The sequence below is a fragment of the Rosa chinensis genome, chromosome 5 (assembly GCF_002994745.2).
Source record: "Rosa chinensis cultivar Old Blush chromosome 5, RchiOBHm-V2, whole genome shotgun sequence".
In the NCBI taxonomy this organism is placed as follows: Eukaryota; Viridiplantae; Streptophyta; class Magnoliopsida; order Rosales; family Rosaceae; genus Rosa; species Rosa chinensis.
This window is the reverse complement of record NC_037092.1, coordinates 64,607,503-64,620,399: the sequence shown is the minus strand read 5'-3', so window position 1 is coordinate 64,620,399 and position 12,897 is coordinate 64,607,503. Positions and strand designations below refer to the sequence as shown.

Genomic DNA, 12,897 nt, shown 5'->3' with positions numbered 1-12,897 from the left:
ATTTTTCTCATCTTCTTCAGACCTGGGTTTTGGGTTCTTCAGAGAAATAGTTTCAATTAAGAAATTTTGGGGATTTTGGCTAAATTTCTTTGTCTAAGCTTCAAATCAAATTGGAAAAGCACCGTAGACATGAATTGCATCATGCTAACCTTTGTTTTGCAGCGCAGGAAAGCAATCTGGTATGTTTGTCTTTCAAAACTAAGATTACATATTCTTCTGCATAATCTATTGTAAGAACCCTAGAGCTCTCCTAGGGGGCATTTAAGATACTAGGTTGGTGCCCAGATGGAACTTACATTTATATTGTTTGATAATTATTCACTGATTGATGTGTACAATTGAATTGCTATCCTTTTGGTGAATTTTTTGTTCTCTTGCAATATGAGGTGTGTAATTGTACCATGTTCTTATAAAGATTGTGCTATTGATTTTGTGAAATTTCTGGCATGAAATTGTTATAACTATTCTCCCAGGTTAATAATTACTACATGTCAGGACTTTAGTCACAAAACTAGATTGATAAAATTTTCTAGCAGATAATCACTGTGGAATGAGAATGTCAGGAACATCAATCTAAAAGTTTTTTCAAAATCACACTAATATTTTGAAATATATATATATATTGCACACAACAACATATTTTGAGATATTAACTGATTATCAAGTTTGAAAAACTGGAACTTGCTTTTGCTACTTAAAACTGAGTTTGCATCTTCAACAGAAGCTTTTAAACAATCACATATTTAACTTGGCAAAAGGCACTTACATTGCAGCACAGGTCATCTAAAGCATAATTGATTTACTTCTTCTTGCGATACATGTGTTAAGTAAATTGATTTTAAACTTGATCTCTACTGCAATGGTTATGTGAAAAGGAAAAATGGAATAACATGTGCTTTGCAAACAGGTAGACTTGTTATTGGAAATGTATGCAGATTGATTGAAATGTATTCTATTTTTTCTTTCTTTTATTGAATGGAAGACATGGTTTTTTGAATGTTTTATGAAATTCATATTTAAACTGAATACATTTCATACATAAAAATTAAAGCATAAAACTTAGTGTGTTTTGTTTCATCTTTTCAGCGATGAACTTGACAACTCCCCTTAGCATTGAGTCAATCATTCCCCTTACTGGTAGCAATTATAAGAAATGGAAAGAAGATCTAGATCTCTACTTCATTCGGCAAAATGTAGATTGGTGTTTTAACTGTGCCTGAACATGTTCTCACTGATGAGAGTACAGATCAGCATAAGGATTATTACAGAGAATGGAGTAGGGAAAACAGGATTTGTAGGCTAACAACCTTGAAAACCATGAGTCCATGACTGATGCCATTAAGGGAGGAATCCGTCAAAAAGAGCTGGCCAGTGAACTTTTGCAAGTTGTTGCAGAAAGGTTCATAGTTAGTGATAAGGCTGAAGCTAGCATGCTACTAGACAAACTGATGACCATGAAATACAACATGTCCACCAACCTTAGAGAACACATAATGCAGATGATAAACATCTCTAGCCAACTAGCTGCTCTAGACATGGGACTAGATGATCAAGTGGTTGTTAATCTTGCACTGAAATCTTTGCCAGAACAGTTTGATAATCTACACACAACCTACATCACTCAAAAGGACAAATGGTCCTTGAATGAATTGAATGCTGTTTTGGTTCAAGAGGATGAGAGAATTAGAAAGAGCAACACTGCAACTGTGAACCTAGTAACCAAACCACAGTGGAAATCTGGAAAGGCAAAGGGAAAAGCTTCTACAACCACTGCGAGAACCTCTAAGAACCCCAAAAAGGCTGTGAACATGAAGAAAAGCTTCAAATGCTTTTTCTGTAAAAAGGAGGGCCATATGAAGAAAAATTGTGATGCTTATAAGAAGTGGGCAGCTAAGAAAGGTATGGATTAATTTAGTTAATGTTCAACCTCATACTTGGACTTTAGATACTGCCTCACCTGTGCATATTTCTAACTCTATGCAGGGGTTCATAAGGAGCAGGCAGCCAAGGAAAAATGAAGTGACCATTTGTGTGGGAAATGGGATGAAGGTGGCTGTGAAGGCTGTTGGTGATGTCAGATTAGATTTAGGTTCTGGTCATTATTTCATTCTAGAGAATGTCTATTATGTTCCCTCGATGAAGAGGAGTTTAGTTTCTGTTGCTTTGTTGGCTAGAAAACATTTCAGCTTTTTTGTTGATTTCAATGGAATAAAGATATCCCATGGTTCCCGAGTTATTGGATCTGGTTCTTTTGTGAATGATTATTGGCTTTTGAACTGCTCTTATCCTAAAGAAGTGATGATGATTGAAAGCACAGAAAACTTAAGTGGTAAAAAGAGAGTTTAATGAGAAATTAGCTTTTTTGTAGCACAAGAGGCTAGGCCATGCATCAAAAGATAGACTGAAATAGCTAGTTAAGCAAAATGTGTTGCCTGAGTTAGATTTCACAGATCTCACAGAGTGTATTGAATGCATTAAAGGGAAATTCGTTAACCACAAGAAGAAAACAACAGTAAGAAGCACTGGCCTGCTAGAGTTGATACACACTGATATTTGTAGTCCCTTCAATATAGAAATAGTGTGTACGAATAGATATGTCATCACTTTTATTGACGATTTTTCTAGGTTTTGCTATGTCTATCTCATATCAGACAAGTCAGAAGCCTTAGAAAAATTTAAGATCGATCTTTAAAGCAGAAGCTGAAAAAGAGTTGAATGTGGAGATTAAAGTGGTGAGGTCAGACAGGGGAGGAGAGTACTTTGGGAGATATACCGAAAGTGGAAAACACAAGGGACCTTTTGCATTGTTTTTAGAATAAAATGAAATTAAGGCACAATACACAACTCCTGGAACACCTGAGCAAAATGGTGTTGCTGAGAGGAGGAACATGACACTTTTAAACATGGTCAGAAGCATGATGTGCACTTCTGGCCTGCCTATTTTTCTATGGGGTGAGGCACTTAAGACCGCAAACTACTTGACCAATAGAATCCCAAGCAAGGCAGAAGATATGATTCCCTTTGAAGCTTGGAAAAACAGAAAACCTAGTGTTGGTCACACACATGTATGGGGCTGCAAGGCTGAAGCAAGGCCCTATAATCCTAAAGAGAGCAAGCTCGATTCCAAAACAGTTTCAGGGTTCTTTATAGGGTATCTAGAACACTCAAGAGACTACAGCTTTTACTGTCCTTCATACTCCACTCGAATCATTGAGACCAACAAAGCCGTTTTTCTTGATGAAATTGAGTATTCACATAGTTTTGAGGAATTAGAGCTTGTTCTAGAAGAGGAACCAGAAGCCACATTAACTGAAACTGAAATTTCAACTCACTTAGGACCACTTCAGATACCTGAACTACAAACAGCTGCAGCAACGACAGCTCCCATTGTTCAAAATGACCATTTTGAGCATGAACAAAACATTGAACATATAGTGCAACAAGAATTACAAGCTGAACCAGAAACTCAAGTTCAGAATGAGGCACAAGTTATTGTTGAACCACAACCTTTAAGAAGGTCACAAAGAGAGAGAAAATCAGCTCTTGCAACACTTGCAACTGATTTTCAGGTTTATCTTCAAGAGGCTGATTATGACATTGGAGAAGTCACAGACCCCACCTCTTTTAGACAAGCTATAGATAGTGAACAGAGTGAACAATGGAAGAAAGCAATGGTTGCTGAGCTAGAGTCAATGGAAGCTAACCAAGTTTGGACACTAGTTGAGCCCTTAAAAGCACACAAACCCATTGGCTGCAAATGGGTGTTCAAAACTAAACTTTGTGCAGATGGAAGTATTGAAAGGTATAAGGCCAGGTTAGTGGCCAAAGGCTTTACAAGCAAGAAGGGGTGGACTTTAATGAAACATTCTCACCAGTGTTAATGAAGGACTCTTTTAGGGTGATCATGGCACTTGTAGCTCATTTTGACATGGAGCTGCATCAAATGGACATCAAGACTGCTTTTTTAAATGGTGAGTTGCAAGAAGAAATTTATATGAAGCAACCAGAGGGTTTCGTTAAGGCTGGAAATGAGCATATGGTTTTCAAGCTAAACAGATCCATCTATGGCTTAAAACAAGCTTCAAGGCAATGGTACTTGAAGTTTGATTTTGTGATTAGTGATTTTGGTTTTGTTGAAAACTAGGTTGATGAATGTGTCTATATGAAATCAGAAGGTAAACATTTTATTTTCTGGTTTTATATGTAGATGATATATTGTTAGCTAACACAGACATGAACTTGTTGAAGAAAACAAAGTCTTTCTGTCTAAAAAGTTTGACATGAAAGACTTAGGTGAAGCTTCATTTGTGTTAGGAATTGAGATCAAAAGAGATAGAAATAGAAAGGTCTTGGGGTTGTGTCAACAAAATTACATCAACAAAGTGTTGAAACGTTTTGACATGTCAAGCTGTTTTGGGGGCTCAGTACCTATGTCTAAGGGTGACAAGCTGAACAAGGATCAATGTCCTAAAACTGAAACTGAGAAAGAAAGCATGAAGAACAAGCCTTATGCTCATTTGGTTGGTAGTTTGATGTACGCCCAAGTGTGCACAAGACCTGACTTGGCATATGCAGTTGGCATTTTGTTGAGGTTTCAGTCAAATCCAGGCTGTGAGCACTGGATTGGGGGGAAGAAAGTGCTCAGGTACCTTCAAAAGACCAAAGGTCATATACTGGTCTATAGAAGAGTCAAGGAATTGGAGGTGATTGGCTATGCAGACTTTGATTTTGCAAGTAACTATCCACATTTAGGAAAGTCTACTTCAGGTTATGTGTTATGCTTGCTGGAGGAGCTATAGCGTGGAGAAGTGTTAAACAGACACTTACAGCAACTTCAACTATGCAAGCCAAGTTTATAGCAATATATGAGGGTGTATGTGAAGGCTTATGTTTGGGAAATTTTCTGGTGCAAACAAACACAGTGGATAGCATTGTTTCAAGGCAATTGAAAATTTACTGTGACAATTCAGCAGCTGTTTATTTTACTAGAAATAATAAGAGGTCAACTAACTCCAAGCATATTGACCTCAAATACTACAGTGTTAGGGAGAGAGTTAAGCATAGAGAGATTGAAATGTGAAGATTAACACTTTATCTCAACTGGCTGACCCTTTCACCAAAGCTTTGACAGTGGCAGCTTTTACCTAACACATTACTGAGTTGGGGATTTTGTCTAGTTTGTATGATTGATTCCAGTGGGATCAGTATAAGTTTTAGTGGGAGTTGTGTCATTGCTGAACTTGAACTTTGTGTTCCCAATTTGTTTATTTGAATTGTACGCTTGAATGTTGAGTTATTTTCTTTTCTCAGTTTTAAAGTTAATAAATTTGATGTCTTATTCATTTTTGCTACAGCATATTGCTTTGTTTTGAGCTCATAATTATAAGTTGTTTTATGTGAAACGATGTGATTGAAATTGCATTTGATTGTTTTTGAATTCAGAAGATATTGTTCAGTTCAAGAATGAATGAACACATACAGAGGCTTTCAAGTTGAAAGTTGTGTTGAGGCTCAGCATACAGGGCCATAAGGAGGACCATTTGTACACAAATAGAAGTAAGTCCAGTTCAGATATGTGTGTACTTGCAGATTCACATTACTGTGGTGATACATTATTTGATGTTTGCTTTGTAAGTGATGATTAAACAAACTGCATTTTCATAATGTGGTTATGTTTTTCATTCTGCATTGTAGTTGTTAAATTAATGTGTTACTGTTTATCAAATTAAAAGATTACATTACAATCTCATGTGCACTAAGGATAGTAGCTATGTTTGAACTATCATGGTTTGTTGTCAAGTAACTAATTGTTGTCCAAGTGGGAGAATGTGAGAAGCATTTTGGACAAACTATTAGTTACCTTAAGTATTGATAATTACTGTGGCTATGCAGAGCAAGTTACTAAGAGATTACGATATTATTTAACCCCTTGACTAAGTCTTGTATTCAACTGGAACGTGTACAAGATAAGGAATTTGAAATGCCTTAACAATAGGGCTGTTACAAGTAGTGTGGTTAAGAGATATAGTTGAAGTAGGACTCAACGTGCTGTTGATGGGGTAGCCGTTGAGATACTTTGATCAGTATAAAAGGAGGTCCGTGTAGGAGCTATTGTGTGTGAGTTAAGTACTCTTCCCATTAAGAGTTCACAAAAGCATTCTGTAGAAGTCCTGTTCCAAGATATCAGTTCATATACTATCTATCTCTTTTGAAGGCTTGAAGCATGGCTTCTCAAGGTTAGTACGACTAACCAAGATTTGAGCTTATACATTGGTTATGATAATACCATGCTCTGTTGCTTGAGTCATGTGTTCATGAGTTTTGTGGCATTGTATTATTACTTTCAGTATTATTAAGTTCAATAATGTGTTGTTACGATTTATGCCTCTGTTTTCCAGCTGGTCGGTGATAGAGGTAAGTTTTGAGCATGTGTAAGAGATACTGAAAACATGTCAGGTTATTAGCATGGCTGTAAGACTCAAGGATGGGACCAAGATCACTCATGGTCGAGTTTCTATGGTTCTTCTCCTGAGGGTTGGATTACAATGATTGCTCATTGTCTTGATGACTAATTCTGCATACACAATCACCGCTGTGCTTAGAGATCGGTGGCTATCCTGCTGCATAATGAATAATAATGGTTTTACCTGCTATGACGATGGTCATGTTGTTCAACAACACATAGCTTTTTTTATGCGTCTGCTTAAGGCTGCAGTTATTGCGGTGGTGTGTAGTTTCTTCGATGGTGGCAGTGGCTACAAGGTTGGCTGCAACTAGGGTTTGTTGCCTTTATGGGTGATAGGACCATTTTATGCGATGTTTTCTTTGTTGGTTTACTCTAGCTTATCTTTTTATTTACTGTTGTATTTATTAGGTATTTCGGAGCAAATATGAGAAAATGAGATAAAAAGAAGAAAAGACGCGTGAATAAGGCAAATCTACAAGCCCTAACCTGAGAAGAAATCCCTGATAGACTGAGGAAAGCCCAATTGATGAAAGCAACGCATTTAATATATGGGAGCCCTTCTAATAAGGGCTACTAAAATTAGGAGTAGTTGAGGAATTTTGTGTTAGATCCACTTTTCGATCACATTTATGAAAATCAACCGTTAGATGTTTAGATATTTATGTGTACATCATTTATGCAAATTTTCAACCATATTAAAAATCGTTAAGACATTCATACTCTTAATTTATCAGTTATGAACATGAATAGTTCATGTTTGACAAATTTGGTTCGTCCATTGATTTGATCTAGTTCGGTACCTTAATAACTAGCAATTTGGAAGAAAATTTTTCAGAAGTGATCCACTCATACATACACAAAAATCTGACGATTAATTTACCATAATGTAATCGAAAAGTGAGTCTCCCAAACCGTTGATTAGAAAGTCCTCAACTAATTCTCATTTTAGTGGTCCTCATTAGAAGGGCTCCCCATTAATATATATAGTTGAGATCTACTTTTCTCTAATAGTCTCTTAGGTGAGCAAGCAGTGGTGTTCACATGGTTAGTAACTGACTTAAATGAATCATGCTCAGTCACCATTGAATGTAAATCCAACAATTGAAAACAAAACAATTCAACTCTTTTGACAAATTAAATTCTAACTAGAACTTTGCTCGATATAAATGAATTATCTTCACCATTGGATTTACATCCAAAGATAGTTGAACTTAATTTTTTTGGTCAATTACTGACCAGATGAACGTACTTGGGTGAACAAGATTGCTTATTAGGACATGATTTTGGAATTAAAAAATTGTCTCTGGACCACAAAATGAAGTATGCAACATTGCAACTATAAATTGAATTTGAACTTGAAATCCTATTCACGATAGTGTAAAGAAATACAATTTTTTTAATAGAAATTTATATCATTAGAATCAATAGCATATAAACTACCAATGGATAGAGTCTACCTACACTTATAAAAAGATAGCCAGCAAGATGGCGACCTGGAGACCGTGTTTAGCTCCATTTTTGTTGTAGCTGGTCAACAGTCTCTTTTCTGCGTGGGCGTGCCAGCACCGTTCGGGTGCAGTCGTCGAGAGTGTCCCTTGACTTGACTTCTTTCGAGCGATCGTGGACAAGGAGAGCACCAACCTCCTCGCGGGATTCTTTGTGACTCGTGGTGAGGACTTTTGCTAAGCTTCTTTAAGATCACACAATCGATACTCGACGTTGTATATCGAGCAAAACGAAAATCACTGAGAAGTGGGGAGAACTTGCTAAAGCGTGACTTTAGCTTGGTTGGTTTGCGAGGGCGTTACCCTTGCTTGGTTGGTTCTGTAACCATTGTGGTTGCTGTACTACAGTCAGCTCTTGAAGAGACCAGGACCGAAGCACGTTGACAGAGGGTTTGGTGACACTGACAGTCGGCTCCTGAGGAGACTAGGACTAGAGTGTGATCACCGGTAAGAGAAAGAGCGGGATTCTCTGGAGAGACTTGAGTAGTCGTAAAGATTAGTTGATGAATTGTGTGTTTTGTTACTTTGTCGTAGCCTCTATATATAGGCTACCAGGCCATAGTGGTTGGCATTAAACAAATTATGATGGGTTTTCCATTTAAGCACTAATGGAACCATGATAGGTTTTCTAATTAGGCACTAATGGATTTGTTAGGTTTTTCAATTAAGCACTAATGGAATCATGATATGTTTTCTAATTAAGCACTAAATGGAATCATGATAGGTTTTCCAATTAAGCACTAAATGGAATCATGATAGGTTTTTCAATTAAACACTAATGGAATCATGATAGGTTTTCCCTATTGGCCACCATGAAATGTAGTTAAATGCTTCCCTACGTGCATGCCATATTCCTTAATTGAATGGAGTATGAATATTCGCATGGGCGTGCCTTTTCTTGTAGTTTGCATAATCTTCCATAATTCTGCATGTAGGCTTTATTTAGCCTCGATCTAAATAATATATTTCGAACTTGTCGACAATATATAGCTTGAGCCACTGACATTGGCTCAATTTCTTCAAGACACGCCTTGTCAGGTCAAAATGATCATTTTGGTTCAAACAGACCTGATTACCACAACAACGCCTCTCCAAGGAACCCTACACCCATGACACTTAGGGAGTAAGTGCTTTGGGCCTATAATTCCTCAAAAAGACAAGGCCTTTGGGTTAGAGAACAAGAAATCTATAAGCCCGAAATTCTTGGGCTTGTATAGTGGGCTTGGCTCGTAATCACAAGATTACGAACTAGGCGAGGAAGAGGAAAGGAAGGTGGTGTTGTGTTGAGTTTTAGAACCTACGTCATTTTTTAGTTCTTAGCCCAAGTTTGCATTAGGTTCATTGAATGGAAATGTATGTGAGTTTTCTAGGTCTAGCCCACTAGGACCTAAACTCAAATGAAGGTTCTAACCCTAGGGTTCTACTTTGGTGGTAAGCAATCACACACATCATCAACCATACATAACGTTACAAAAATTTAACGAGATCGAACAAGCCAAATAAAAATAAACTTAAAAAAAAAACAAATTGTGGCCTCCAAGGATTATCCTCTGTACCCAAGGTTCGACAACAACAGCTTGCAAAACAAACTAAATTAGGGGTTAGGCTCCTACATCCAGTCATTGCCCATGCCCGCCCCCATATCTAAGTTTAAAAAACATGAGTTATCGCTTTGATAAAAAGTAATAGATAAAAACCGGTTTGCGATTCCACGTGATCGTCACCACGTAATTACAATCCCACGGCAATTGATCTTCTTCCACAACTTCCATCATAACCGTCCATCTAGCCATTTCAAGTGTAAAACAGATAATTTTCAAAACCATGCAAGAGGCCTCATATAAAACATAGTATATGCAAGAAAAACATAGATAGAGTTAAAGGCATCCCCTACCTAGAACTCGAGCTTTCTCTTGCAGCACTTGGCCTCAATGCAACCTTGTAGTAACCACCACTTCACAAGATCCTACCAAGATATCAAGCCTAGACCAAATAAGTGACATAAATCATGAATAACAAGGCTAGCTATTCACTCTCAATACTCTGTGAAGAAAACCTCTCCTTTAACCTAATTTACTAACTAATAACCAAACAATTTGGGCACTAAGAGAGAGTTGGTTTTTCAGAAAAAAGCGGCAAAAGCACCTTTAGAAGACAAGTTGTCAAAAGCTGGAAACAGAATTTAAAAAGGAACTGTCAAGGGTCAAGGAAAAGTGTTCAAAATACTTAAGGTAAATTCTTGGGAAAATTTTGGAAAGAAGATGGTTTAACAACCAACTCAGTAAGATTGAAATGGTTATATTCTAAGTGAAGCCATGTGAAGGTAAAGGTTTTAAAGGCTAAAGTAAAACGATGTGCAGATTCTTTCCAGAAATATCAGCTTCTGACCAACTATTTCAAAATTGCATAACTAATTCTAAAAAAATTATTTTGGGGTGATTCAAATTCTAGAAGGTTTATATTTGTGTCTACTATATGTCTCTAGAAGAAATAAATCCCAAATTCTTAGTGGTTTAGCGCTAGTTTTGAAATGAATGAAGCTGGGTCAGATTATACTGAAAACTAAAAACTGCAGAAAGTAATTCTTTTATTCAAAGCTCTTTTGGTACCCAAAATGGCTGGTTAAGTGGACTCTAAGACACCTAAAGAAAGTATCTAAAGCTCCTAAAGACTTAAACTTTCAGTCATCCTTTAATACTAAAAGGTGGATGTCTTGTAGCTCAATAACATGATGGAAGACATGGTGTTTGGACAACAGTAACACAAATAAACTCTTAGATCAAGCATGATTTTAATGTTCAAGATAACCATGGTCTAGCATAAATCCAACACATCAGAAAGAATGAAAGGTTCTAAGTAAAGCAACAAAGTTCCAACAGCAATAGTGACAAGCTGTAATCTGCAAGAGTTTGTAACAACCATAAATACACAGAGTGTTAAGGAAATGATGATACTCACCAAAGACTAACCAAAAAGGTGAGTTTTTCTTGAGGGCTTCAACAGGAAAGGGAGATGAGAGAGTTGATTGGATTGTGCCCAGTTGCTGGCCAAGAAATTCGCTCAATCTCGAACATGTAGAGTGAAACAGAAACTTCTCAATATGTAGGAGAGTTGTTTTGAACGTATTGAGCCTAAAAATTGAGGAAATAAATAGGAACTTGATTGTTTAAGAATCTTACCAATTGTTGGTATCAGTCTCAAGCAAGATGTGGGGGATTCGGGTAGAGCAAGAGAGGGAATTCAAGCAGAAATCCGGAATAGGCTCGCTTCCGAACAGCTTCTTCTTCGAGGGGTGTATAGGTCTCAAATCGACTCCGATGGAGCTGAAATTTGGAGACTAAATAGCAGAGACATAGGGGAACAACTTTGATGAAGAAAGTTTTTTTATCGGAGGTTCCTAACTAGGAGTTTCTGGGCATGAAAACACACTGATATGCCCAGGAAAGAGAGAAAGGGTGAGAAGAGGAGGGTGGACGATGACCTCTGGTTTGGATTCTCCCTTTTGAATGTTTGGAGTGATGTTCTTGGAGGAGTTTCCATCTGTATGTTGGTAACATGGAACAGAGTTGTTGATCGAGGTTTCCTTTCCCTTTACCCAATTTGACGGAAAAGCTGGGCTTTGCGTGTGAGATAGATGACTCAGCTTGGGAAACTGAAGGGATTGAATCAGATAAATTTGGGGTAAAAATAATAGGTTGTAAAAACCAAAATGACGGGAAAATAAAAGTAAAATAAGTAAATACAAGAAAACTCAAATTAAAGTGTTGGCAAGACCAAATAAGGATTGGGCCTCACCAAACTTGTATTTAGATAGAAAAATGGCAAAGTAAGTTTTGTCAGAATTTTGCTGGAGTTTGAAAAACATAAGGAGTAAATAAATTGCACTTTTGAAAGTCGGTGAGATGGTTGACGAGTAAGCTTCGAGTAAAACGAGTAGAAATTTTGCCAATTGTTAAGAAATAAGGTAAAATAAGAAAATCGTAAACGCACGCACAAGTAGATTTCAAAATTATACAAGGATGCTATTATCAGCTACAAGAACCTTTCTGGATCAAGGGAGATGCTCAGGTCAAAGGTCAATTAACTTATTGGGCTAGGTTCACTAGCATACTCGTTTGTTGGGTGTCCAAAGTAGATTATGGACCCTAACCTTAAGCTATTTTTGGGCCTAAGGCCTGAGCCCAAACTATTTCCAAAAGTCTTTGGCTAACCAAAGGTCGCAAAAAATTATCCCGTCCAAAAGTGACGTTCAGAATTTCACGGGGTCTACAAAGAAAATCCGGAAATCCTAATCTATGCTAAGCAAACTCATTACAAGTTGATGATAAGCTCGCTTTATAAACAAAGAAACTCCATGTCTTTTAGGGCAAAATCATTCACTAGCATCTCATTAGCTAATCACGCAATTGTGGTACCAACAGAAAACCACTTCATAGCCAACAAATAGGAGCACCTCTTTATCCATAAGCCGCTTGAAATACACCAATCACATCCAAGATAATTACCAACTCTCAAAAAAGTCATAATCTAGATATATTAACATTTGAAGACCACAGTTGACCCTAAAACGTGCCCAAGTAGGTCTGAAGTTCTTAGCCTGGGCCTGCGCTCAATTCACTAAGTAATAAGTGAGGGCGGTAAAACACCCTTTTTGATAGCCTATGAACTAGGCCCAACTAGTCCAAACTCATAACAGACCTAGAAACCCAGGCCCAATTCTAAGCCCAGGAAATCGCTCTGAGCACCACCACGGCCACTGCATGTTCCGGCAGCCATCTTCTCCAGAAGGCCATATATGTGCCACCTCCCTTCGACATCCAATCAAACCGGTCTACACCGCAACACGCAATAGATCAAACCAGTAACAACTGATCAGTCCAGGATTTGCAAGTATCCCGGCCTGCCTTACCCCTATGTATGCCTGAA

At 37.5% G+C, this 12,897-nt stretch overlaps 1 protein-coding gene and 1 long non-coding RNA gene across 3 annotated transcripts; one reads left to right on the top strand and one right to left on the bottom strand.

The window, feature by feature from the left end:
* Nucleotides 1-5: 5 nt before the first annotated feature.
* LOC121049043 lies at nt 6-2,147 on the top strand. The gene is made up of 2 exons (XM_040505470.1): nt 6-179; nt 1,087-2,147. The coding sequence occupies exon 2, from the start codon at nt 1,326-1,328 to the stop codon at nt 1,908-1,910; it is 585 nt and encodes a 194-aa protein (XP_040361404.1). The 5' UTR covers nt 6-179; nt 1,087-1,325; the 3' UTR covers nt 1,911-2,147.
* A 7,300-nt stretch (nt 2,148-9,447) lies between these two features.
* On the bottom strand, nt 9,448-11,610 carry LOC112201444. Of its 2 annotated transcripts, XR_002936753.2 has the most exons (4): nt 11,151-11,610; nt 10,930-11,036; nt 9,866-9,937; nt 9,448-9,756 (listed from the first exon to the last, which is right to left on the bottom strand). It is a non-coding gene; the product is annotated as an uncharacterized LOC112201444 (long non-coding RNA). The 2 variants fall into 2 exon arrangements; XR_002936752.2 differs by lacking the exon at nt 11,151-11,610 and having other exon boundaries at nt 10,930-11,049.
* Between the last annotated feature and the right edge of the window lie 1,287 nt (nt 11,611-12,897).